This window comes from Heteronotia binoei, chromosome 18 (genome assembly GCF_032191835.1).
Source record: "Heteronotia binoei isolate CCM8104 ecotype False Entrance Well chromosome 18, APGP_CSIRO_Hbin_v1, whole genome shotgun sequence".
Classification (NCBI taxonomy): Eukaryota; Metazoa; Chordata; class Lepidosauria; order Squamata; family Gekkonidae; genus Heteronotia; species Heteronotia binoei.
The window spans coordinates 6,431,337-6,458,010 of record NC_083240.1 but is presented as its reverse complement, the minus strand read 5'-3'; the positions used below and the strand labels follow the sequence as shown (position 1 = coordinate 6,458,010).

The following is a 26,674-nucleotide window of genomic DNA, read 5'->3' as shown; positions in this document are numbered from 1 at the left end:
CAGATGGAGAATACACTTCCCAAGCAAGCGGCGTGTGGATTACTTTATTAGTGGTTGGAGGGTGTGTGTTTTTCCCTACACATTGGATAGCATGCCTGTTGATGTTTGTGGCTCTGGACAGAAGCTCCAGGTTCACAGAAATCCCAAGGAAACTATAGGCAAGATCCAGATTTGCTTACATGGAGATTTCAATAAGCAGTGATCAGGCTTATAGAAATAGCATGAGTTCCCATCCGCTGGATCTTAAACACACATGCACAGAGAGAGAGAGAGCAAGCAAAACTTAGCCAGACCTCAAGACAAGATCCATAGCTAAAACTAAGCATCTTATACCCTAATTGCTGGCTACGAGTCAAAAGATCATTAATCAAACCAAACATTGAGATGAGCCAGGCCATTTCGCACCTGGTGTCTCTTATCTAGGCTTCCTAGGTAAGAGCAGCTAACAAATTATGAGAGAATATTTTCTTGGGAGCGACCTGACGACCCTCCCCTCACAGAACTCAAGGCAACTAAAGGTTGTTAGCAGTCTGTTACAAAAACAGAGTTGCTGAGACTGTACAGTTGACACTGATGGGATTGGGCTGTACCATGTCACCTTCCTTCCAAGTTTTAGAAATAGCATTGAGTAAGTAACTTCTCTTCCCTCTGTCTTTCTGTCTGGGCCACATTTCCACATTTGGTGGAGGGAGTCTGGTTTAAGAGACACATCTCAATTTCAGAGGGTAGCCATATTACTTTGCAAGGGAACAGCTAGATCTAAGTCTGGTAGCACCTTAGGAGACCAACAGTATTTGGGGGCGGGTGGCAGGTATGAGCTTTCTAGAATCAGTGCTCCGTTCCCTACTGATACCTGACAAAGGGAGCTTCAGCGCTGTACATTCCATTCTGTTTTTCCAATGTTTTCCATTTCCACCCCTCCAGCCTGCCCTGTTCCCGCTATGTTTTTCACGGCGACACTAAGCGCATTGTTTCTCCTGGGAGTTCTACCCTCCGTGGCCAGAGAGCGTCATGGCCACATTTCAGTGGTCCTCCTAGGCGCTACGGGAGACCTGGCCAAGAAGTACTTGTGGCAAGGCATCTTCCAGCTCTACCTGGACGAGGCGAACAACGGACACACCTTCACGTTCTACGGGGGTGCCCTGGCAGAGCTCAAGAAAGGCCAGAAACTGATGTTCGACCGGCTGAAGAGACTGACGTGTCCGCCAGATGTGACTCCAGACCGGTGTGCCATGTTGAAGGACCAGTTCCTGAGGCTGACCCAGTACCACCAGCTTAAGACGGTGGAGGGCTATGCCGCCCTCAGTGAAGAAATTGCCACCGTGCTGCATCAGGAAGACCTGGAGGAAGCAGGCCGGATCTTCTACTTCTCTGTGCCCCCGTTTGCCTACGCAGAGATCGCCCGCCACATCAACAGTAGTTGCAGGCCGCCCCCTGGGGCCTGGCTGCGCGTGGTCCTGGAGAAACCGTTTGGCCACGATCTCAAGTCTGCTCAGCAGCTGGCGGATGAGCTGAAGATGTTCTTCCGGGAAGAGGAAATGTACCGGGTGGACCATTACCTCGGCAAGCAGGTGAGCGACCTTACAGATATTGGGTCAAGACATGACTTTCAGAAAAACCATGGAAGCCAGTTTGGTGTACCGGTTAAGTGTGCGGACTCTTATCTGGGAGAACCAGGTTTGATTCCTCACTCCTCCTCTTATAGCTGCTGGAATGGCCTTGGGTCAGCCATAGCTTTCATAGGAGTTGTCCTTGAAAGGACAGCTTCGGGGAGAGCTCTCTCAGCCCCACCCACCTCACAGGGTGTCTGTTGTCGGGGGAAGAAGATTAGGAGATTGTAAGTCGCTCTGAGTCTCTGATTCAGAGAGAAAAGCAGGGTATAAATCTGCGGTCTTCTTCTTTAAAAGTGCGGATGACTCCAGGAGTATTAGGAGTCTTTACCCAAGCTACACCTGCAGCTGAATGAGTTGGTAGAGTAGACGGTGCCGCTTCAAACTGCACGCGCTCCTGAATGTGTACACAGTGACTTTGCTTGCTTGTACAGAGATGGTGCAATCTTATTTTTATTTATTTTATTTTTATTTATTTATGATTTATATCCTGCCCTTCCCACCAAGGTGGCTCAGGGCGGCTTACAACAGATAAGTCAACATAATATTAAATTGGTATTTAAATATATAAACATTTAAAACATTCAAAACATTTAAAACCTTAAAAACATAAAGCATTTTGGCAGTATGCATAGCAAGGATCTGAAGAGCTACATTTAATTTCCTATATCAGGTAGGTATAAGCTAGCCGGAAGAGAGTTGTCTTACAGGCCCTGCGGAACTGAATAAGGTCCCACAGGGCCCTCATCTCCTCCGGCAGCTGGTTCCACCATGTAGGGGCCATAACAGAGAAGGCCCTGTCCCTAGTAGATTTTAGGTGGGCTTCTTTTGGCCCAGGGATAACGAGAAGATTTTGGGTTCCCGATCTCAGTACTCTCTGGGGAACATGTGGGGAGAGACGATCCTTCAGGTAGGCAGGTCCTAGGCCATATAGGGCTTTAAAGGTAATAACCAGCACCTTGTACCAGACTCGGTATATTATTGGCAGCCAGTGCAGAGCCCAAAGACCCGACCGAATGTGCCCCCATCTTGGGAGCCCCAATAACAGCCGGGCCGCAGCATTCTGCACCAGCTGCAATTTCCGAATTCGGCACAGGGGCAGCCCCATGTAGAGGGCATTGCAGTAGTCCAACCTTGAGGTGACCGTAGCATGGATCACTGTTGCTAGATTGTCGCGATCCAGGAAGGGAGCCAGCTGCCTTGCCCGCCTTTTGCTTTCTCTCTTTCTGATGGGGGTGGTGGGGCAGCCCTAGAAATATTCTGCTGTCTGTGATGAGATGGCGAACGGAGGTTACAGTGGCATTCTGTGCCGCAGCTCCCCCTTAGTCGGATGGCATTTTCCTTGGCTTTGTCAACCTAACAAAGTTTGAGTCCAGTGGCCCTTTAAGACCAACGAAGTTTAATTCTGGGTATGACCTTTTGTGCGTGTGAAAGCTTGTTGGTCTTAAAGGTGCCACTGGACTCAAACTTTCCTTGTTGCTTCAGGCCAGCATGGCTACCCGTCTGAATCTTGGGTTGTGTTGAAACGGCTTGTATTTATACTGTATATATGGCAGGCTGATTTTAAAAGCACAAATCCGTACATACATTACCCTGTTTTTTGGATCGTAGGGAAACATATGTACATACCTGCAGGGCTTTTTTTTGTAGCAGGAACTCCTTTGCATATTAGGCCACACACCTCTGGTGCAGCCAATCCTCCTGGAGCTTACAGTAGACCCTGTACTAAGAGCCCTATAAGCCCTTGGAGGATTGGCTACATCAGGGGTGAGTGACCTAATATGCAAAGGTGTTCCTGCTACAAAAAAAGCCTTGCATACCTGTCTTTTTAAGATCAGCCTGCCATATATACAGTATAAATAGGAGCCGTTTCGATGTGATCCAAGTTCAGTGTAGCTGAAGCTCAGGGCTGGTGCTAGGGTTTATTTATTTATTTGGGATTTATATTCCGCCCTTCCCACAAGTGGCTCAGGGCGGCTTCCAGTGCCCATGGTTTTTGGTGCCCATGGCGAGCTGCCCACTAGCGCCCCCCCCCAGCAGAAATTTAAAAAAAACCAGAGCATTGTAGGAGAAATGAAGAAACTTGAACCTATTTACATTTTTAATTTGCATTTTTTTATTTTAAATTTTAATTACAATTTTTTACATTTAAGCAATAAAAATTGTGAGAATACTACTTGATCGCTTTAGCTGGAAGTGCCAGGGACAAGACCTTCACATGTCCATTTCTACTTGATCCTTCTAGCTGAAGGTGCCAGGGACAAGACCTTGGGCATGAGAGAAAGATGCTCTGCCACTGAGCTATGGCTCCCACCCCATGGCTCTGTTAAAGTGCAGGGGTGGCCAAGGGTAGCTCTCCACATGTTTTTTGCCTACAACTCAAATCAGCCCCAGCCATTGGCCCTGCTGGTTGGGGCTGATGGGAGTTGTAGGCAAAAAAAAAAACCTCTGGAGAGCTACCGTTGGCCACCTCTGAAGTAGAGTAGGAAGGATGAGTGGCAGCATACAACTTCAACAGGAGCCAATTTTTAGAAACTGTAATTGGCTCTTCTTCAGCTTTTACAGTTGGTTAATTTATCCCAGCCGGGCTCCAAGGAGCATACTGGGCAGGCACCATCCGCTTTTGTGTTTCCCGGGTCTGTAACAGACCTGGGGAATGCAAAACTGGCCAAGCAGCATCTGTGCTCCTTGGAGGCTGCTTTCTGTTGAGGAAGGCAGGCTCCAAGGAGCACACACGCTGTGCATGAGGAGAGGGGGCGCCTAGTGGTGTCCCCTAGGCCAGGTGGCGCCCTAGGCAGTTGCCTATTTGGCCTACTCCCACGCACTGGCCATGCCGAAGCTGACTTAGCATTGATGAAAACCAGTTGCTCAGCAGCAATTTAGCCTTTTAGAGGCAGCATCACTAGATCTGTACCTTTTTGGCAAAGCTGCCCCCAGGTAAAACAGGTTCCAATGTACACATCGTCTCCTGTGGATCAAAAGGCCCTACATGTTTTACAAGCTGGGAAGAAACTGCTGGCGCAACTTTCAAAACTGACTTTGCGATATCTCCGTGTGCTGCTGGGCGTGGACATGAGTCAGGCAGGATGGAAGAAGTCCAACAATAAAACACAATGTAAAGACAAAAGTTATTAATTAAAAACCCAGCTTTTAACATTTTAATGTTTTGCTTTTGTTGTCTTTCATTGAGTAAGCTGCCTCGGGCCAATTCTTTGGAGAGGCAGCATAGACATTTACTTAAATAAGACAAGGATGTTGTAGCTGGAGCTTATAGGATCAGAGATAAGGTCAAGTGAACCGGATTTCAGAATTGCTGGGCCTAGGTTCTGGGTTCAGGTTTCCTTGGTTCCCAATACAAATAGATCTGTAAGGATGGGCCGTGATTCAGTCAGATCTCGGAAGCTAACCAGGGTCAGTACTTGGCTGGGAGACCACCAAGGAAGGCTCTACAGAGGAAGGCCTTTTCAGCCCGGGCCCCCACCTGGTGGAATGAGCTCCCACTGGAGATCTTGGCCCTGCAGGATCTATCCAAGTTTCGCAGGGCCTGTAAGACGGAGCTCTTCCGCCAGGCTTTTAATTGATCCAGCGGGTGTCCCCTGAAGTCATCGCTTCCCCAGCACCTTATCAGGTCCTCATCAGCACCTTACCATCTAGGTGCTTGAGTTACGTTGGATTCTGTGATTCTCTAATTTTACAGATTTTGAAATCATGTTATTATCTAGTCTGGATGTGGCTTGTTTAATGTTTTTGTAAGTTTCTTAACATTGTAAGCTGCCCAGAGCCCGCTTGAGGGATAGGGCGGGGTATAAAGCGAAAAATTGGATTCAATTAAGGCAGTGGCCAACCACCTCTTCTTCTCACTTGCCTTGAAGGCCCCTTGCTGGTGTCACCATAAGTCTTGGAAGGGAGACCACCAAGGAAGGCTCTGCAGAGGAAGGCAGTGGCCAACCACCTCTGCTTCCCACTTGCCTTGAAGGCCCCTTGCTGGTGTCACCATAAGTCTTGGAAGGGAGACCACCAAGGAAGGCTCTGCAGAGGAAGGCAGTGGCCAACCACCTCTGCTTCCCACTTGCCTTGAAGGCCCCTTGCTGGGGTCACCATAAGTCTTGGAAGGGAGACCACCAAGGAAGGCTCTGCAGAGGAAGGCAGTGGCCGACCACCTCTGCTTCTCACTTGCCTTGAAGGCCCCTTGCTGGGGTCACCATAAGTTTGGGAAGGGAGACCACCAAGGAAGGCTCTGCAGAGGAAGGCAGTGGCCAACCACCTCTGCTTCCCACTTGCCTTGAAGGCCCCTTGCTGGGGTCACCATAAGTTTGGGAAGGGAGACCACCAAGGAAGGCTCTGCAGAGGAAGGCAGTGGCCAACCACCTCTGCTTCCCACTTGCCTTGAAGGCCCCTTGCTGGGGTCACCATAAGTCTTGGAAGGGAGACCACCAAGGAAGGCTCTGCAGAGGAAGGCAGTGGCCGACCACCTCTTCTTCTCACTTGCCTTGAAGGCCCCTTGCTGGGGTCACCATAAGTTTGGGAAGGGAGACCACCAAGGAAGGCTCTGCAGAGGAAGGCAGTGGCCAACCACCTCTGCTTCCCACTTGCCTTGAAGGCCCCTTGCTGGTGTCACCATAAGTCTTGAAAGGGAGACCACCAAGGAAAGCTCTGCAGAGGAAGGCAGTGGCCAACCACCTCTGCTTCCCACTTGCCTTGAAAGCCCCTTTCTGGTGTCACCATAAGTCTTGGAAGGGAGACCACCAAGGAAGGCTCTGCAGAGGAAGGCAGTGGCCAACCACCTCTTCTTCTCACTTGCCTTGAAGGCCCCTTGCTGGGGTCACCATAAGTCTTGGAAGGGAGACCACCAAGGAAGGCTCTTTAGAGGAAGGCAGTGGCCAACCACCTCTGCTTCCCACTTGCCTTGAAGGCCCCTTGCTGGGGTCACCATATGTCTTGGAAGGGAGACCACCAAGGAAGGCTCTTTAGAGGAAGGCAGTGGCCAACCACCTCTGCTTCCCACTTGCCTTGAAGGCCCCTTGCTGGGGTCACCATATGTCTTGGAAGGGAGACCACCAAGGAAGGCTCTTTAGAGGAAGGCAGTGGCCAACCACCTCTGCTTCCCACTTGCCTTGAAGGCCCCTTGCTGGGGTCACCATAAGTCTTGGAAGGGAGACCACCAAGAAAAGCTTTGCAGAGGAAGGCAGTGGCCAACCACCTCTGCTTCCCACTTGCCTTGAAGGCCCCTTGCTGGGGTCACCATAAGTCTTGGAAGGGAGACCACCAAGGAAGGCTCTTTAGAGGAAGGCAGTGGCCAACCACCTCTGCTTCCCACTTGCCTTGAAGGCCCCTTGCTGGGGTCACCATAAGTCTTGGAAGGGAGACCACCAAGGAAGGCCCTTTAGAGGAAGGCAGTGGCCAACCACCTCTGCTTCCCACTTGCCTTGAAGGCCCCTTGCTGGGGTCACCATAAATCTTGGAAGGGAGACCACCAAGGAAGGCTCTTTAGAGGAAGGCAGTGGCCAACCACCTCTGCTTCCCACTTGCCTTGAAGGCCCCTTGCTGGGTTGCTGTAAGCAGAATTGGTTCTTGACTGGCAGACCACCAAGGAAGACTCTGCAGAGGAAGGCAGTGGCCGACCACATCTGTTTCTCACTTGCCTTGAAGGCCCCTTGCTGGGGTTACCAGAAGTTGACTGCAGCTTAGTGGAACTTGCATATATATAAGGATGGGTTGATCTTTGGCCCTCTTTGTGCTCCTGAAATGAATAAAGCCAAGCCAGTGTGACAGAATCCCTCTCCCGATATTGGTTTAGGCGGTGACTCTTCATAAGGAGGGAATCTAATTCTTTATCCGACTGTATTTTGCTACAAGCAGGTGAGTTTTCTTCCAGCGTAGAGGGTTCTGCTTTATGCCCATCTCTGACAGCAGTGTTATGTTTTAAAACTGGGAGTCGGGGGAAAACCGCATCCCGGCTAAGAGAATTATCTGCGTATTTATGCTCCGCTTTCCAGCCAAATGGGCTCCCCAGCAGGCTTATGATTTTAAATCAGTCGCAAATTTTTAAATAAAGCCAGTGGTTGAAATGCACCGTTCCATTTGTGTGCGCGAAAAGCATTATTGAATGCTGCAGGCTCTGTTTGGAGCTGGCTGACCACGGAGGAGGTGAGACTGTTGTTTGGCAGGGAGTGGAGGGTGGGGAGGAAAGAATGTGGCAGATGTTAGTCCACCTCTCTCTCTCCTCCCCTTCCGGCTACTAGTTGGCATCATAACAGCTGGTCTCGATGTTGTCCCTTTCTGATGGCAGGGGGTCGCCTTGATTCAGTGCTCCCCAGCAAGAATGCACAAAGCTACATTATACTGAATCAGACCATGGGTCCATCAAAGTCAGTCTTGTCTACTCAGACTGGCAGCTGCTCTCCAGGGTCTCAGGCTGAGGTCTTTCCTATCACCTCCTAGCTCCTGCCTGGTCCTTTTTAACTTGAGATGCCAGGGATTGAACCTGGGACCTTCTGCATGCCAAGCAGATGCTCAACCACTGAGCTATAGCCCCACTTCATAGCTGTCCAGGATCTCAGGCTGAGGTCTTTCCCATCACCTCCTGCCTGGTCCTTTTTAACTGGAGATGCCGGGGATTGAACCTGGGACCTTCTGCATGCCAAGCAGATGCTCAGCCACTGAGCTATAGCCCCACTTCATAGCTGTCCAGGATCTCAGGCTGAGGTCTTTCCCATCACCTCCTGCCTGGTCCTTTTAAACTGGAGATGGCAGGGATTGAACCTGGGACTTGTTGACAGACTTTTTGCATGCAAGGCAGAGGCTCTCACACACCCCCACCCTTGGTCCATCAAAGTCAGTCTTGTCTGCTCAGACTGGCAGCGGCTCTCCGGGGTCTCGGGCAGAGGTCTTTCGCGTCACTGACGAACTCATCCTTTAAACTGCGGATGCCGGGGATTGAACCTGGGACCTTCTGCGTGCTTAGCGGAGGCTCTACCGCAGGACTACAGCCCCTCCCTGAAAAATTGGGCAGCACAGATAATTTCCTGAGGAGAGACCCAGTAGGCTGTCAAGAACAGAAGAGGTTCCGGGGGGGGGGGGGGGGGGGGCTGGTTTTTGAGGTAGAAGCACCAAATTTTCAGCCTAGCATCCAGTGCCTCTCCTCAAAGCATCCCCCCCCCCCCCCGACTGCTGGCAGCTGTTTGGAAGCTCCGTGTTCAGGGGCAGTTAACCTCCAAAGGCCTGGTACTTTAGGCCTGTGTCTCAGAAGGGCTGTTCCTTTTGTGTCCTGCCTGTGGGATGCCCAGGGGCATTTGGCTGCCCTCTGTTGGAAGCTGGGGGCTGTGCTAAGTCAGACGTTTGGCCTGATCCAACGTGCCTGGGTTTTTGAGCGGCTCCGGATTCCGCTGAGTGAAAATAAAACGGCAAATCCAGAAGCGACATTTTCCTCCACCAAAGCTAGAGTTGCCAATCCCCAGGTGGGGGCAGGGGATCCCCCGGTTTAGAGGCTCTCCCCTCGCTTCAGGGTCATCAGAAAGGGGAGGGAGGGAAATGTATGCTGGGCACTCCATCATTCCCTATGGAGACCGATTCCCATAGGGTATAGTGGAAAATCTGTGGATATCTGGGGCTCGGGGGGGGGGGGCTGTTTTTTGTTGTCGAAGCACCAAATTTTCAGCATGGCATCCAGTGCCTCTCCTCAAAACATCCCCCCAAGTTTCAGAAAGATTGGACCAGGGGGTCCGATTCTATGAGCCCCCAAAAAGGTGCCCCTACCCTTAATTATTTCCAATGGAGGGAAGGCATTTAAAAGGTGTGCGGTCCCTTTAAGAGTGACGGCCAGAACTCCCTTTGGAGTTCAATTATGCTTGTCACAACCTTGCTCCTGGCTCCACCCCCGAAGTCTCCTGGCTCCACCCCCAAAGTCCCCAGATATTTCTTGAATTGGACTTGACTTGACATTTTTCTCCACCAAAGCGATTTCTTTTAGGGATAGTTCATCGCTGGGGAGTGAGATTGTAGGGGTTTTTGCAACGCCTGGGTGCGTCTTGGCCTGTGTGTGCCCAGAGACGGAATAAAACCTGTATCCTCCTGCTCTTCCAGCCAAGGTCAGGCTTTCTATTTCGCTGAGTCATCATCACGCCGTCCTCTCCAGGCTGCCGCTCTCTGTTAGCAAGAAGGCTGCCAAGTCCCGGCTTTCTAAGCGAGGCTTTTAATTTGATAAGAATCTGGTGCATTCCTCCTTCCTCACCCCCCCCTCTCTCTTCCCGTCCCAGCCCCATTTCTTCATCAGCCAGTCTAGCAAAGGAAAATGGAACAAAATCCTGGACACCATCAGCAGCGCAAGGTGGCCTCCCCCCCCGCCCCAGATTGGAAAGCGGATGACGGGGTAGCACAATGGAACCATTAGAGCCAAAGCAGAGACCACTAATGGTCAGCTCCATTTTCCGGCCATGTGTGGATTGTGAGAAGAAGAAAACAGTGCCCCTGGCCATGTGCAATGTGGCTTTTCTTAATGGCTAAGGAGTGCCCTTCCTTGTGTGCCGGTTTGGGGAGGGTTTGGCTCTCCCCAGGGGAGGGCCAGTGTGAGCAGCCAGTCTTGACAGAATCAGCTTTAGGTCCTGGTGGGGGTTTGTGGGCAGGGTTCCCTCTAAGCTGAGTTAGTGTGAATTAACTCACAGTTTTTTAGCCTCCACCTCACACGTTTTTGTCTCGGCTCAGGAAGGATGGCCCCGGAACAAACTAATTTCTGCAGCAGCTCACGACTTTAATGCCAGTAGCTCACAAAGTAGAATGTTTGCTCACAAGACTCCGCAGCTTGGAGGGAGTATTGGTTGAGGGCAAAATGTCTCCCTGTGGTTCCCCATTAAGCACACTGTGCATGGAGCACAACTATTTTGTGCACTTATAAACTCTGTCAGCATACCATACCATAGACCTTTATTGGCATTAATACAAAAATACAGTATACTTTAAAACCAACACTGACACTATAGAATATAATAAAACCTTAGAAAAAACCAGCAAAAGTTAAATGACTTAAAATAGCAGTAAGCTATGCACGAGTAAAAGCCTCTCTGATTTGGATCGCAACCTGTAAAAAGCAAGCAACGTGAGTAGTGACAAAGTTGTGTTTCCCGTGGAGTAGAAAACGAACCTTGGCATTGTCAGAAAGGTCTTGATGGTCAGAAAGCAGTGAATCTAGATATCTTGCACGTGGACTGCTATAAAAAGGGCAGTCCAAAAGAACATGAGGGACCGTTCCCACCCCTGGCCGCCCTGTTTACTATGATAAATAGCACTGGAATAATGCCCAGGACATGGACCAACGCAATCATTGTCCCCATCCATAAAAAGGGCAATCCCTCATTACCTGAGAACTATCGGCCGATTAGCCTCTTATCAGTTGTCGGCAAGCTTTATGCCAAACACCTCCTAGTGAAACTAGAAAGTTGGCTGACAACAAACAACATACTAGGCCCAGAACAAATAGGGTTTCGCCATGGTAAATCCACCCTTGACCACTGTGTCGTTTTATCACACCTAGTTTCCAAATACAGTGGGAAATCTGGCAACAAACTCTTCGCTGCCTTTTTAGACCTCAAGGCGGCGTTTGACTCAGTTCCTAGAGAGTTGCTCTGGGTTAAATTGGCCAGGATGAACATGGATCCCAGATTGCTTACCTTGATTAAAAAACTGTATACACGCACCAGCTGCCAAGTTAAGTACAACCTCCAGGGCAATCTTAACTTCGGAAATTCCAATTTGTAAGGGTGTGAAACAGGGCTGTATCCTTGCCCCAGCACTTTTTAATCTTTTTTTAAATGATCTAGCCCCTGTTTTATATGCAATCGATGGGCATGCCCCTAAAATTGCTCACCGTCACGTTCCCATCCTTTTGTATGCGGATGATGCCGTCTTACTGTCATGTTCCCAAATTGGATTGAGGCGTCTATTACACCAAGTTATGACCTACCTCAATAACAACGAGTTAACCCTGAATTATGGGAAAACAAAGATTTTAGTTTTCTCTAAATCTTGGAAGCAACAATTATGGTCAGTCCAGGGAAACCCTATTGAACAGGTCAACTCTGTCAGCACCAGTAAGTCTGTTTCCGTTCCCACCAACTTTGCTCCCAGTTTTTGTTGTTGTTGTTCAGTCGCACAGTCGAGTCCGACTCTTTGCGACCCCCTGGACCAAGTCACGCCAGGCCCTCCTGTCTTCCACCATCCTCCGAAGTGTGCTCAAATTTGTGTTAGTTACATCAGTAATGCTGTCCAGCCATCTCCTCTTTTGCCATCCCCTTCTTCTTTTGCCTTCTGTCTTTCCCAGCAACAGGGACTTCTCCAGGGAGTGCTCCCTTCTCATTGGGTGGCCAAAGTATTTGAGCTTCAGCATCTGACCTTCCAGGAAACAGTCTGGGTTGATTTCCCTTAGGACTGACTGATTTGATCCCTTAGGACTGATCCCTTAGGACTGACTGATCTTCTTGCAGTCCAGTAGGAACTGGGAAATTACCCCAGGGATCTCTGGGACAGTTTCTTATTCCCATGGGAGGGCAGAGGCGTCTCACCTCGGTTCAGTGGTTCAGCTGGCAGCTGCCGGACCGTGCCTATCCTTGGCGCTGGCTTGTTGGCTTTGTGTGCGGAAAACAGGGATTCTTTAGCTTTTCTAATCTGCCTGGCCTCGTGTTGCCCCTGCTATGACGTCATTCCTTGGGCCAGCAGTATTGGTCATTCCCTCCCTGCAGAGTAGTTACAACGGTGGCTGGAAGATGGAGGGCTTATCTAGTCACTGCTCCTTTCTTGCAGAATGCACCAACTTCCAGAAAGCATTGGCTTTTTTTTTTTTGAGATTCCACAAATCACGCGTGGTGGAATTGTTCTGGAGTGCTTTCAACACCACCACCTGTGTTTTAATGACATCTGTTAGTTTATGAATGGAAGTGCTGTCCGATTGCAACTGGCTTATGGCGACCCCAGCAAGGGGTGGGAGCCAGTTTGGTGTAGTGGTTAAGTGCGCGGACTCTTATCTGGGAGAGCCGGGTTTGATTCCCCACTCCTCCACTTGCAGCTGCTGGAATGGCCTTGGGTCAGCCATAGCTTTCACAAGAGTTGTCCTTGAAAGGGCAGCTTCTGGGGGAGCCCTCTCAGCTCCACCCACCTCACAGGGTGTCTGTTGTGGGGGAAGAAAATACAGGAGGTTGTTAGCCGCTCTGAGTCTCTGATTCAGGGAGAGAGGTGGCGTATAAATCTGCAGTCGTCATCATCGTCTTTGAGGCAAGGGAGAAGAAGCAGAGGTGGTCAGCCGTTGCCTTCCTCTGCCAAGTCTTCCTTGGTGGTCTCCCATCCAAGTAATGATCTTGTCCGAGCCTCCAAAATCTGACGAGATTGGGCTACAGCATGCTGCCTTCCCTCCCGTCATGCTACTTCAGATGTATGTGAATTGTGTATCGTATCTATTATTGTTGGGACCCGCCCAGGTTCCCCTTTCAGAGACAGGCGGGCTAAAAAATGCTCCCGGCTTATTTGTTGTGACATGTCTGTCAGAATTCTTCAGGGCGCTTTGTGCTGGGCGGTGCCAACGTCCGTCCGGTGATCTCTTGCGCGCACCACGATTTGGCTGCTGCCTGCAAAGTGGAGATTCCACCCCCTCCCCAGAACCTAAACCAGCTGGCTTTGCTGACTGCAGGCTCCTTCATTTCCCCTCAGCCCCCCACCTCCCCGTAGCACCTGACTCAGCCTCTGCTGGGCCCGAGGGGAAGGCAGGATGCAGGCGGATTGCAAGCGAGGGCTTTTTTTCGGGTGAAACGTTCAAGCAGCAGCTTATTCGCTGAGGCCTCTTTTTCCCTTGCCTCCTGCGCTTTTGCTGTGTGTTGACTTCGGAGAACCCCAGCTGACAAACTGCAGTTTTCCTACATATGGAGTGGCCTGGGGTACTCTGGCAGTATCGGGTAGTCCGGAGACTACACAGGGCTCCTGCCTGCCTTCCTAGAAGCCAGATAGGTGTAGTGGTGAAGTGTGCGGACTCTTATCTGGGAGAACCAGGTTTGATTCCCCACTCCTCCACTTGCATCTGCTGGAATGGTCTTGGGTCAGCCATAGTGGTTAAGTGAGCGGACTCTTATCTGGGAGAGCCGGGTTTGATTCCCCACTCCTCCACTTGCACCTGCTGAGATGGCCTTGGGTTAGCCATAGCTCTGGCAGAGGTTGTCCTTGAAAGGGCAGCTGCTGTGAGAGCTCTCTCAGCCCCACCCACTTCACAGGGTGTTTGTTGTGGGGGAGGAAGGGAAAGGAGATTGTGAGCCGCTCTGAGACTCTTCGGAGTGGAGGGCCGGATATAAATCCAATATCTTCTTCATCTTCTTCTTCTTCATCTGCTGGAATGGCCTTGGGTCAGCCATAGTGGTGAAGTGTGCGGACTCTTATCTGGGAGAACACGGTTTGATTCCCCAGTCCTCCACTTGCAGCTGCTGGAATGGCCTTGGGTCATCCATAGCTCTGGCAGAGGTTGTCCTTGGAAGGGCAGCTGCTGTGAGAGCCCTCTCCAGCCCCACCCACCTCCCAGGGTGTCTGTTGTGGGGGAGGAAGGGAAAGGAGATTGTGAGCCGCTCTGAGACTCTTCGGAGTGGAGGGCGGGATATAAATCCAATATCATCATCTTCTTCTTCCTTGAAAGAGCAGCTGCTGGGAGAGCCCTCTCAGCCCCACCCACCTCACAGGGTCTCTGTTGTGGGGGAGGAAGATAAAGGAGATTGTGAGCCGCTCTGGGACTCTGAGATTCAGAGTTGAGGGTGGGATATAAATCCAATATCTATCTTCCTTCCTTCCTTCCTTCCTTCCTTCCTTCCTTCCTTCCTTCCTTCCTTCCTTCCTTCCTTCCTTCCTTCCTTCCTTCCTTCCTTCCTTCCTTCCTTCCTTCCTTCCTTCCTTCCTTCCTTCCTTCCTTCCTTCCTTCCTTCCTTCCTTCCCTGGCATTGATGATTGGGTAGAGGTTATGGCTCAGTGGCCAGAGTTTCTGCTCACCATGCAGAAGATCCCAGGTTCGACCCCCAGCATCTCCTGTTAAAAGGACCAGGCAGGAGGTGATGTGAAAGACCTTAGCCGGAGACCCTGGAGAGCCACTGTCAGTCTGAGTAGACAATACTGACTTTGGTGGGCCAGTGTTCTGATCCAGTAGAATGCAGCAGTATCTGTCCATGTGACTGCAGCCGGTCTAATTTGAATCTCCATAGTGGAGATCTGAATTCAGGTCTCCCTGGTTCATGTCTGACAGGCTGACCACTGTATTTTTTCAGGGAATTAGTTTATTAGGGCCCTTTAGCTCAATATGCAAGCCCCGTGGCGCAGAGTGGTAAAGCTGCAGTACTGCAGTCCACGCTCTCTGCTCATGACCTGAGTTCAATCCCAGCGGAAGCTGGTTCAGGTATCTGGCTCCAGGTTGACTCAGCCTTCCATCCTTCCAAGGTCGGTAAAATGAGTCCCCAGCTTGCTGGGGGGAAAGTATAGATGACTGGGGAAGGCAATGGCAAACTATCCTGTAAAAAGTCTGCCGTGAAAACGTCGTGATGCGACATCCCCCCAGAGTCGGAAACACCCAGTGCTTGCACAGGGGACTCCCCTGTGCAAGCACCAGTCATTTCCGACTCTTACCTTTTAGCTCAATAATGACACCGAACTCTCTCTCAGGATATCTCCAGCGCGGGGTGGTGGGAAGAGAAGGGGGTGGCTGATTAGGACTGTTGTCTAGTGCAGACTGCCCAGGCAGGCCTTATGAGATTTGACTTGGCCATGAAATGCTCCTGGCCAATCAGAAGGCTTGATTTAGTAGCCAGACAGGACTGGGGAAATTGCTTGGGGAAGTCTGGCAAGTCCGTCTGCTGCCGTTTTTGATGGGGAAGGCCTCTCCTTGGTCTTTGAACCCAAAGACCAAAATTTGGGTCCAGTGCCTGATGCAACCACCCTGCTCCAGTTGACAGTGCTTCCAGAACTGGCTCTTCTGAAGAATTTCTCAGATGATCTCATTCTCTGCTGAGCTGTTTGTTCAGGAATCTGAGCATACAATTCTTCCCGGGCCTGCTCACTGGTCCAGCTAGTACTGACTGGTTGGATCGGAAATGGCTCTCCGTGCTCTCTCACAAGAGTTGTCTTCTGCTGCACAAGAGCCTTTAAAACTGAAGACCCCAGGAGTTGAACCCAGGACCTTTTGCATCAAAACAAGGCCTTTTGCTTCCGTGTTGTTATCCTGGCAGAAATTCTGTCCCCAGCATCTCTATTTTTCAGTCATTTTAATTTTCTTTCTTTTTTCACTCTTCCCCCTCAGGCTGTGGCCCACATCTTGCCCTTTCGAGACCAGAACCGGCACCATTTGGACCCGATCTGGAACAGGCATCACATCGAGAGGGTGGAAATTGTCTTAAAGGAGACGGTGGATGTCAAAAGTAGGTGGTTTCTTGCATGGCGGGGGCAAAAGGGAATCCACTTATCTGTCGCTTACAAGTGTGAGATCCTTGAGGGTGGGACTTCGCTTCCAACAACACAATGGAGTACTTTATGCTGGCATTCATATTTATGGAGTAGGTTCTTTGAGAGAACATAAGAACATAAGAGAAGCCATGTTAGATCAGGCCAATGGCCCATCCAGTCCAACATTCTGTGTCACACAGCGGCCAAATATATATATATATATATATATATATATATATATATATATATACACACACACACACACACTGTGGCTAATAGCCACTGATGGACCTCTGCTCCATATTTCTATCTAACCCCCTCTTGAAGGTGGCCATGCTTGTGGCCGCCACCACCTCCTGTGCCAGTGAATTCCACATGTTAATCACTCTTTGGGTGAAGAAGTACTTCCTTTTATCCGTTTTAACCTGTCTGCTCAGCAATTTCATCGAATGCCCATGAGTTCTTGTATTGTGAGAAAGGGAGAAAAGGGAGTGTGGTAGAAATGGAATCTGAGTCTCTTAGAGCTTTGTATGCTGAGTACTCTTCATCTGCAAACTTCCTCACAGTCTTGGAGCATTTAGACCAGAGGTGTCAAACATGCAGCCCAGGGGCCAAATAAGGCCCCTGGGGCTCCTATCAGGCCCTCGAGCAAGTCTGCTTCCTTCTCCCTCTCTCTTGCTTCCTTCTGTGTCACAGCTCGCTTTGCCAGGCTTGCTCAATCGCACAGGAGCTATGGAGCAAAGCCTCTCTTTTCTCCATTGGCTGAGGAAGAGAGGGAGGGAGAGCTTGCTTTGCCAGGCTCTCTCTCAATCGCACAGCAGAGCTCACCCCTGGTTTAGACTGCCAACAGCCCTGCCGAGTCAGCAACAGTTCTCCTCTTACAGGTGAAGAACAGAAGCTGAGCAAGCCTTTGGTAAGGAGAAGAGAACTTCCCCGCTTCGTTCTTTAAGCCGTGCAGAAGTTCACTCTGCCATTCTATGGCTTATTGATTTCAGTTTAAATACAGGAGTTTCTAAAATTAGTTCCCAGAGAATGCACAATTCACTGCAGCTCACAGTTCCTTCCGACTGTTACAAATTTTATCCTGCCCTTCTTTCGGGAAGCTGATGGGCGGCGTATGTGAGGCCTCCCTTCCTCGGTTGAATCTTCACAACAACCCTGTAAGGTAGAGCAGGCTGAGAGGGAGCTGGCCCGCAAGCAGCCCAAAGTCACCCAGTGAATCTTCATGACTCAGTGCAGCTCTGAATTTGGGTCTTCCCTGTCACAGACCAACACTAGCCACGCTGGTTCCTTCCAGGTTGTTTTTTTTTTGCTCTTTTCCCCACTGCATCACCAAAGCCCACTGAAGAAGACATTTTAAAAAGCCGTCTTGACGTGATTGCATGCACTATTGCGCCAAAATTCTTCTGGGATGGCACTCAGTTACTGCGCAGGTGTGCTCTTGCACAGTTCTAAAATCCTTCACACAACATAATCTTGATGCAGCAGTGTCCCACCGTTTTATTTTATTTTTTTGCCCCACTTGTGAAGGCCCAGGGGTGTGTGTCTGTGAGAGAGGGGAGGGGACGACTGGATCCTACAGCCACACCACTGAGGAGATTCGTCCTATGCAAAATTTGGCAGTAGGCAAAATGAAACTATGGAGGAGGGGTGGCCAAACTTGCTTAACATAAGAGCCACATAGAATAAATGTCAGATATTTGAGAGCCACAAGGCGTGAACATCAGGTGTTTGAGAGTGACAAGACAGGGAGGGAGGGAGGGAATAGATGGGAGAGAGAGAATGGAGGGAAGAAGATGAAGATGAAGATATTGGATTTATATCCCGCCCTCCACTCTGAAGAGTCTCAGAGGGGCTCACAATCTCCTTTACCTTCCTCCCCCCAACAGACACCCTGTGAGGTAGATGAAGATATTGGATTTATATTCCGCCCTCCACTCTGAAGAGTCTCAGAGCGGCTCACAATCTCCTTTCCCTTCCTTCCCCACAACAGACACCTTGTGAGGTAGATGAAGATATTGGATTTATATCCTGCCCTCCACTCCGAAGAGTCTCAGAGCGGCTCACAATCTCCTTTCCCTTCCTCCCCCACAACAGACACCCTGTGAGGTAGATGAAGATATTGGATTTATATCCCGCCCTCCACTCCAAGGAGTCTCAGAGAGGCTCACAATCTCCTTTCCCTTCCTCCCCCACAACAGACACCCTGTGAGGTAGATGAAGATATTGGATTTATATCCCGCCCTCCACTCCGAAGAGTCTCAGAGCAGCTCATAACCTCCCTTACCTTCTCCCCCACAACAGACACCCTGTGAGGTGGGTGGGGCTGAGAGGGCTCTCACAGCAGCTGCCCTTTCAAGGACAACCTCTGCCAGAGCTATGGCTGACCCAAGGCCATTTCAGCAGGTGCAAGTGGAGGAGTGGGGAATCAAACCCGGTTCTCCCAGATAAGAGTCCGCACACTTAACCACTACACCAAACTGGCTCGTATATGGTGGGAGAGGTCTCCTACCATATACGCCCTGGAGGTCACTTCTCTTAGCCTCTTCTGATAGTTCCCGGCCCAAGAGATGCCCTTCTTGCCTCTACCAGGGCCAGGGCTTTTTCGGTCCTGGCCCCAACCTGGTAGAATCAGCTCCCTACAGAGATCCGGGCCTTACCTGGCTTGCTGGCCTTTCGTAGGGCCTGTCAAACGGAGCTGTTCCGTCAGGTCTTTGGATGAGGCAGCGGGCATCTATCTATTAGATCGGTTGGCCTCCGCCTACGGCCTCCTGCACTACTGCATTGTGGTGCTGTACTGTGGCACTCCTTTTGTGCTATATTATCTTGCTTTATATCATCTGCTGAATTAACTTGCTGCACTTTTACCAAATGTTGAAGCTGATTTTATTCTGATTTTATCTCTAATTGTTGTACTCTCTAATTGTATCTCTAGTTGTTGTTGTTTTATCTCTAATTGTTGTAAAATGTATTATTATTATTATTATTACTACGCTCTGAGCCCCCAAATGGGGGAATGGGTGGAATAGAAATAATAATAATATTAAAATAATAAAGTGGAAAGAAAACAAGTTTAACTTTGAATGCCTTCTCCAAGCTGCCAGCTGACTTGGCTTAGAGATGTGCTTTAAAGAGAGAGACGCCTTCTCCGAGCCGGCTGATGGGGTGGTGGGGGCTTTGAGAGCCGCACAAGATGTGTGAAAGAGCCACACGTGGCTCCCAAGCTGCAGTTTGGCCACCCCTGTTATGGAGGATGCTTCCCCTTTGGAAACAAAACCAAGTTGTTGTCTTTTGGACAGAAGCCAGAATCGAGCCCTCTTTTTCCCAAGCCAGCTTCTGCACCAAGCCCTGCCCGAGAAAAACAAACAGACTGCTCTTAATGTCAAGAAGCTTATCTGCTGGACTTTACTCTTAAGGCTGATCAGTGAAGTCCTGCCTTCTGGCCTTTAAACTTGAGTGAGAAATTCCAGCTTTGGAAAAACTCCCTTTCTCAGTTTATAGAAACCCAAGAATTTACCCCACTGGACCAGGGCAAAGGCATCTCTAGCCCAGCATCCAGTTTCCAGCTGTGGGCAGCTGGAGACCCCTAGGAAAGCTAGAAGCGGGACAGGAAGGCAGCAGACCTCTCATCTCTTCTTTTGATCTTCCAAGGTACACTGCCTCGGAAGATGGAGGTTTCACCTAGGTGTCATGGTCTTCTAGCACCTACATTTAAAAAAAAAAACCCCAAAACCATCTAAGCTGGTGACCGCTACTCCTCTTACAACACGGGATTCTTCAAGTTGATTCAGCGTAGTAAAATGAAAAGCTCTCTTCTGCGTCTTTTGCTGGTCATCTACCTTGGGTGACTTGAGTTTTACCATTATTTGAGGTGGGTCAGGGATGGGGGGAGAAGAGAGACAGCAGTTCTTCCTGGAGGCAGGGAGGGGCTGCAGGCACGTGCTTTGCCAGTTTGGTGTAGTGCTTAAGTGTGCGGACTCTTATCTGGGAGAACCGGGTTTGATTCCCCACTCCTCCCCTTACACCTGCTGGAATGGCCTTGGGTCAGCCACAACTCTGGCAGAGGTTGTCCTTGAAAGGGCAGCAGCTGTGAGAGCCCTCTTCAGCCCCACCCACCTCACAGGGTGTCTGTTGTGGGGGAGAGGAAGGTAAAGGAGATTGTGAGCCGCTCTGAGACTCTTCGGAGTGGAGGGCGGGATATAAATCCAATATCTTCATCTACCTCACAGGGTGTCTGTTGTGGAGGAGGAAGGGAAAGGAGATTGTGAGCTGCTCTGAGACTCTTCGGAGTGGAGGGCGGGATATAAATCCAGTATCTTCATCTACCTCACAGGGTGTCTGTTGTGGGGGAGGAAGGTAAAGGAGATTGTGAGCCGCTCTGAGACTCTTCAGAGTGAAGGGCGGGATATAAATCCAATACCTTCAGCTACCTCACGGGGTGTCTGTTGTGGGGGAGGAAGGTAAAGGAGATTGTGAGCCGCTCTGAGACTCTTCGGAGAGGAGGGCGGGATATAAATCCAATATCTTCATCTACCTCACAGGGTGTCTGTTGTGGGGGAAGAAGGGAAAGGAGATTGTGAGCCGCTCTGAGACTCTTCAGAGTGAAGGGCGGGATATAAATCCAATACCTTCAGCTACCTCACGGGGTGTCTGTTGTGGGGGAGGAAGGTAAAGGAGATTGTGAGCCCCTCTGAGACTCCTCGGAGTGGAGGGCGGGATATAAATCCAGTATCTTCATCTACCTCACAGGGTGTCTGTTGTGGGGGGGGGAAGGTAAAGGAGATTGTGAGCCGCTCTGAGACTCTTCGGAGTGGAGGGCGGGATATAAATCCAATATCTTCTTCTTCTTCTTTGCCCATTGGCCTTAGAGCCTGTTTCCCAGCCTGCTGGCACAACCAGGCCAGCTCGTGTGGTCCTGTCAAGGGCACAGCTGTGCTCCGGTTCACTGCAGTGCTGCAGCATCTCTTCTGCAGGCCCGGTTGCACCTGCCGCCTGCGTCAGGATGATACGGGGGGTGGGGGGGCTGCCCTCGCTTTCTGCAGCCTCAGAAATGCGCCTCTGCACGCGGTGCCAATTAGCAATTGCTTTTATTAAAAGCCGTGAGTGATGGTTCGGCTTGGCAAAACCGTGCGGCTTCTTCCTCGGTGAAAGGGAGAGCCAGGCAGCCTTGCGTTCTCCTTCCCCTGCAGTTTGTCATTCTGTAACTCTTGTTCTCCCAGCCCAGGTCGGCACGGCTCACTCCCCTGCCAGAGAAAGTGCAGCATTGATTACGCTAATGAATGTGCTGGGGGTTACGAGGAGATGGTGTTTCCCATTCCAAAGCTAAAAAGGGGAAATCGGCCTGGCAGTGCCCTTAGCAGAGTTGGTTCATGGAGTAGCATCAAGGAGAAATTTCAGGTTGGCTCCTCTCCCTGTTTTCCGACCCCCCCTCCCATTTCCTAATCACCCAGTAAGGAATTAACCAGGCTGGAGAGAGAGGCTTTGGGGGTCAGCGCCTTCTCAAGGGGACTGCAGCAAGAGGTTTCCCAAGGGAAGGTCGCCTGAAGTCGTTCTCCAGCATCTGTTTCATTTCAATTTTATATACTTTTTCAGAAAGGAGCTCAGAACGGCTTAGGCCACTGTGCGAGTCTGTGTGTAAGCGTGGGGAAGTCGCAGAATGAAGTGACGGGTGCAGAATTACGTTTCCTAAATCGACGACTTTGATTTAAAAAAAACATACTCAAGTTGCTAGTCCTCAGGGTCATGCAAAATGTGGGGGTGAGGCCTGGTGAAATCTCAGAAGGCAGAAGGGGGACTGAAACAAGTTCCAGTGAATCTAAAGCCTTTATTAGGCATTTGTTCATAAGAATCCAGAAAATAGGAAGTGGGAAGCAACACTATTATGTTATAAAAGAAAATGCTATTTAAAACCATAGACATCTAAATGTAGTACAAGATCAAGGACAAACTGAAAAAAAGATCCTGTCAATACTTCTTTGTTTCTTCCCTAAGCCGATAAACCCATCCTATTCAAACCAGTTCTAGTAGTAGCCTCTACCTGCTTATTCCCGGAACCTCTGTTTTGCTGGCTTTTGAAATATGAGCAGGCATTGCTGATGTCCTTTTAAACTCATCTTCCCAGCCATGGGGGCTAGACCTGACCTTTCCTTTCCTTTCCTTTCCTTTCCTTTCCTTTCCTTTCCTTTCCTTTCCTTTCCTTTCCTTTCCTTTCCTTTCCTTTCCTTTCCTTTCCTTTCCTTTCCTTTCCTTTCCTTTTCTTTCTTTCTTTCTTTCTTTCTTTCTTTCTTTCTTTCTTTCTTTCTTTCTTTCTTTCTTTCTTTCTTTCTTTCTTTCTTTCTTTCTTTCTTTCTTTCTTTCTTTCTTTCTTTCTTTCTTTCTTTCTTTCTTTCTTTCTTTCTTTCTTTCTTCTTTCTTTCGCTTAATGAAAGCTTAGATTCCAAAGGGCCTGGGTTTTGTTCCTCATAAAACATTTCAGTGTTGTCTGATTTGCAAAACCCACACCACCAATTGAAATGAACTGGTTGCTTGTTTTATTCAGCTAGTTTGGTAGGCGCCCCCCCTCCAGTTGCTCATTTGACCTCTTGTGTCTCTTGGGGAAAAAGTGTGGCTCAGTGGTAGAACCTCTGCTTGGCATGCAGAAGGCCCCAGGTTCAGTCCCCGGCATCTCCAGTTAGAAAGGACCAGGCAGGAGGTGATGGGAAAGACCTCTCTGCCTGAGTCCCTGGAGAGCTGCTGCCAGTCTGAGTTGACAATACTGACCTTGATGGACCAAGGGTCTGGTTTGGTAGAAGGCAGCTTCGTGTGTGTGTGTTTATTTATTTATTCAACTTGTATCCCGCCCTTCCCGCCGAAGCAGGCTCAGAGCGGCTCACATTAAGAGGTCACAAGACCAATATTATCAGACAAAAGATAAAAATAAAAGTACATCATAAATAAAACATATAAAACAATTAGAACAATGGTAGGTGCTATTAGAGCCTGCTCCGGCGGGGAGGGCAGGATATAAATAAAATATATTATTATTATTATTAGATCAGATCTATTGATGTATTAAAGATGGCGGATACTACCAACTCCAGCGATGTCTAGATTTTATTGTTCAAGTATTTCTGCAGGATGTCCTATAAGAAAAAGATCCCCAGTCACAATATGATGTTCGAGGTGGGCCAGATGGATTAGTTTCTGCCATCCTGTTGCTGTTGATTTTAATTTCAAAAATGTGTGTTCACGTGCCCGCTCTTTCCCTCCTGCACACAGATCGAACCAGTTTCTACGAAGAATATGGGGTCATCCGTGATGTCCACCAAAACCACCTCACTGAAGCCTTACTGTTTCTCACCATGGAGCTTCCCGCAAACGTCAGCTGCTCCGAAGACGTCCTCCGCAGCAAGTTGCGGACTTTCCAGTCACTGCGAGGCCTGGATAAAAGGAGCGCTGTGATTGGCCAGTACGAAGGATACAGCAGCCACGTGAGGGAGGAGCTCCAGAAAGGGCCAAACTATTTCAGCCGAATGCCTACTTTTGCTGGTGAGGCTGTGGCTGGAAGTGGGGGGGTGGAGTCGGATTGAGGCTGGAGGCACCGTGGCCCCCAACTGACTCCATCCGGGGGTAGCTGGTGGTGGGAAGTGCTGTCGGGTTACAAATAACTTATGACGATCCTGTAGGATTTCAAAGCAGAAAGATGAACAGAGGTGGTTTGCTATTGCCTGCCTCTGCGTAGCAACCCTGGGCTTCCTTGGTGGTCAGGGCCGGCCCTCCCGCTAGGCAAACTAGGCATTTGCCTAGGGCGCTGGGCTGGAGAGCGCGCCAAATTGGGCCTTCCTGGCCCTGCGCCATAGGCAAATGCCCAAATTTTGCCGCCTGGCTGTCATGCAGTCTCTTTATTGCACCCTGAGTATCCTCGCACTCAGGGAGCGATACAGAAACTACACGCCGGGCAGGAGCCCTCTGTTGAACCGTCAGAGAAGGGTAGGGAGGGCTCAAGACCGAGAGCAGTTTCTGTATCAGTGGCGGGAAGGGGAGGGGAGGGGGCCACCTGTTGGTGGTCTCCCATCCAGGTACTAAGCAGGGCTAACCCTACTTAGCGTCCGAGATCTAATGAGATCAGGCTAGCCCACATCATACAAGTCAGAGAGCCAATTTGGTGCAGTGGTGAAGTGTGCAGACTCTTATCTGGGAGAACCGGGTTTGATTCCCCACTCCTCCCCTTGCGGCTGCTGGAGTGGCCTCGGGTGAGTCATAGCTCTCGTAGGAGTTGTCCTTGAAAGGGAGCTTCTGGGAGAGTCCTCTCAGCCTCACCCACCTCTCAGGGTGTCTGTTGTGGGGGGGGGAAGATATAGGAGATTGTAAGCCTCTCTGAGTCTCAGAGAGAAGGGCAGGGTATAAATCTACGGTCTTCTTCAGGGCACACAAACAGAAATGGTTGACCATTGCCTGCCTCTGCGTAGCAACCCTGGGCTTCCTTGGTGGTCTCCCATCCAAGCGCTAACCAGGCCCGAGCCTGCTTAGCTTCCCAGATCTAATGAGACCAAGCGAGCTTGGATCATCCAGGACAGGACACGCAAACAGAAACAGTTTTTGTGATTGGCTCTCAGGTTGAGGTCAGGTCTGACACGACCCCTGCTTTCCAGGCAAATGAGAAGCAGAGGCGGTTTGCCTAGCTTTCCTCCCCAGAGTCTTCCTCAGTGTCTCCCATCCAGGGCTTTTTTTGTAGCAGGAACTCCTTTGCATATTAGGCCGCACCCCCCTGATATAGCCAGTCCTCCTGGACCTTGCCATAGGCCCTGGTAAGAAGAGCCCTGTAAACTCTTGGAGGACTGGCTACATCAGGGGTGTGTGGACTAATATGCAAAGGAGTGTCTCCCAGATAAGAGTCTGCACACTTACATACAAAGCCCTGCTCCCATCCAGAAACATCAGAACAATCAGAACATCAATGTACATCTTGGACTTTTAATGACTGCAAAGTGTATGGAAATTATTTTATTGCATATTCTGTTTTTTAATATTCTGTTGTTTTTAACTGTCATTAGCTACCCTAAGCCTGCCAGGGGAGGGCGGGATATAAACTTGATAAAATAAAATAAAAATAAATAAAGTACTGACCCAGCTTAGTTTCCGAGATCCGACGAGATTGGGCTCTCCCCTGCTGGGCTGTACCAGATTAGAGGCCGGGAACGCTCACTTTGACTCCCCCCTCAATCAGTTCCGGTTTTCCTCACCCGTTTCTTACGGTTTTCAGGGGTGCTGATTCACCTGGACAGCCTGCGCTGGGAAGGGGTCCCCTTCATCCTCACCTCGGGAAAAGTCCTGGATGAAAGAATCGGTTACGTCCGCATCCTGTTCAAGAGCCGGGCCTTCTGCACCCAGAATGAAACGGCGTGGGACACTGCGAGCAGCCCGTGCAAACGCAAGCAAATTGTTTTCTACATCGGGCACGGGGCGCTGGACTCCCCGGCCGTCCTGGTGAGCTGCAGCCTCTTCAAGCCTGTCATGCCGCAAGACGGCTGGAAGGCAATCTCAGATCGCCCAGGGCTGCATCTCTTCGGGCAGCCTCTCTCTGACTACTATGCCTATGTCCCCGTCAAGGAGAGAGACCCGTACGCCGTCCTCATCTCTAGGATCTACCACGGCAAGAAAGATTCCTTCATCACCACTGAGAACCTGCTGGCTTCCTGGGAATTTTGGAGCCCGTTGCTGGACAGCTTAGCCGGGGAGTTGCCTCGTTTGTACCCGGGAGGCCCGCAAAACCAACACCTCTTGGATTTTGAGATGGCAGGTGGAGAAGTGTCCTTTGTGGTGAAAGAGGCGCTGGAGGTGATGGGAGCCAAGGACGGGCAAACACCGGACCAGTACAGGACCCTGCAGTCCCGGTTCCGGCAAAACCAACTGGTGACCGCTTGGCCGGAAGAACTGATCAGTCGCCTGGCGTCGGACATGGAAGCAGCCGCCACCAGCGCCGTGGAGAGAGCGGGCCAGTTCCACCTGGCACTTTCTGGAGGATCGAGCCCACTGGCTCTGTTCAAGCAGCTGGTCGCACATCACTACGGTTTCCCCTGGAAGCACACCCACTTGTGGCTGGTGGACGAACGCTGCGTCCCCTTGACCGACCCGGAGTCCAATTTCAGGAACCTGCACGACCACCTTCTCCAGCACGTCCGGGTTCCTTACTACAACATTCATCCCATGCCCGTCCACCTCAACCGGCGGCTCTGCGTGGAGGACGACAAGGGGCCGGAACTGTATGCCAGCGAGATCACGGCCTTGGTGACGAACGGCAGTTTTGATCTGGTCCTCCTCGGGGTGGGCATCGATGGGCACACGGCTTCGCTCTTCCCGCAGTCCCTCGCCGGCCTGGAAGGGAGCCCAGAGGTGGTACTCACGGAGAGCCCTGTCAAGCCGCACCAGCGCATGACCCTCAGCTTGCCGCTCATCAACAAAGCCAAGAGGGTGTTTGTACTGGTGATGGGAAAGAGCAAACACGATATCGTGACCCTGGTCAGCAGGGTGGGGCAGGAGCCCAAGAAGTGGCCCATTTCTGGGGTCAACCCCAGTTCCGGCCACATAGCATGGTATGTGGACTACGAAGCTTTATTTGGATGATCTACAGCCATCTCCTC

The 26,674-nt window shown here is 50.4% G+C and overlaps 1 protein-coding gene across 1 annotated transcript; it reads left to right on the top strand.

Moving 5' to 3' along the window:
- The first annotated feature begins 927 nt into the window (after positions 1-927).
- Positions 928-26,674, top strand: H6PD (hexose-6-phosphate dehydrogenase/glucose 1-dehydrogenase). The gene is made up of 4 exons (XM_060259362.1): positions 928-1,571; positions 15,913-16,030; positions 23,313-23,582; positions 25,297-26,674. The coding sequence occupies exons 1-4, from the start codon at positions 942-944 to the stop codon at positions 26,655-26,657; spliced, it is 2,379 nt and encodes a 792-aa protein (XP_060115345.1). The 5' UTR covers positions 928-941; the 3' UTR covers positions 26,658-26,674.

What these genes read in the sequence shown, in the direction of transcription:
- H6PD (XM_060259362.1), top strand. Translation starts at nt 942, where the DNA reads ATGTTTTTCACGGCGACACTAAGCGCATTGTTTCTCCTGGGAGTTCTA. An exon ending in GGAGACGGTGGATGTCAAAA is followed by an intron (nt 16,031 to 23,312) that starts GTAGGTGGTTTC and finishes TCCTGCACACAG; the next exon opens with ATCGAACCAGTTTCTACGAA. An exon ending in CCGAATGCCTACTTTTGCTG is followed by an intron (nt 23,583 to 25,296) that starts GTGAGGCTGTGG and finishes TACGGTTTTCAG; the next exon opens with GGGTGCTGATTCACCTGGAC.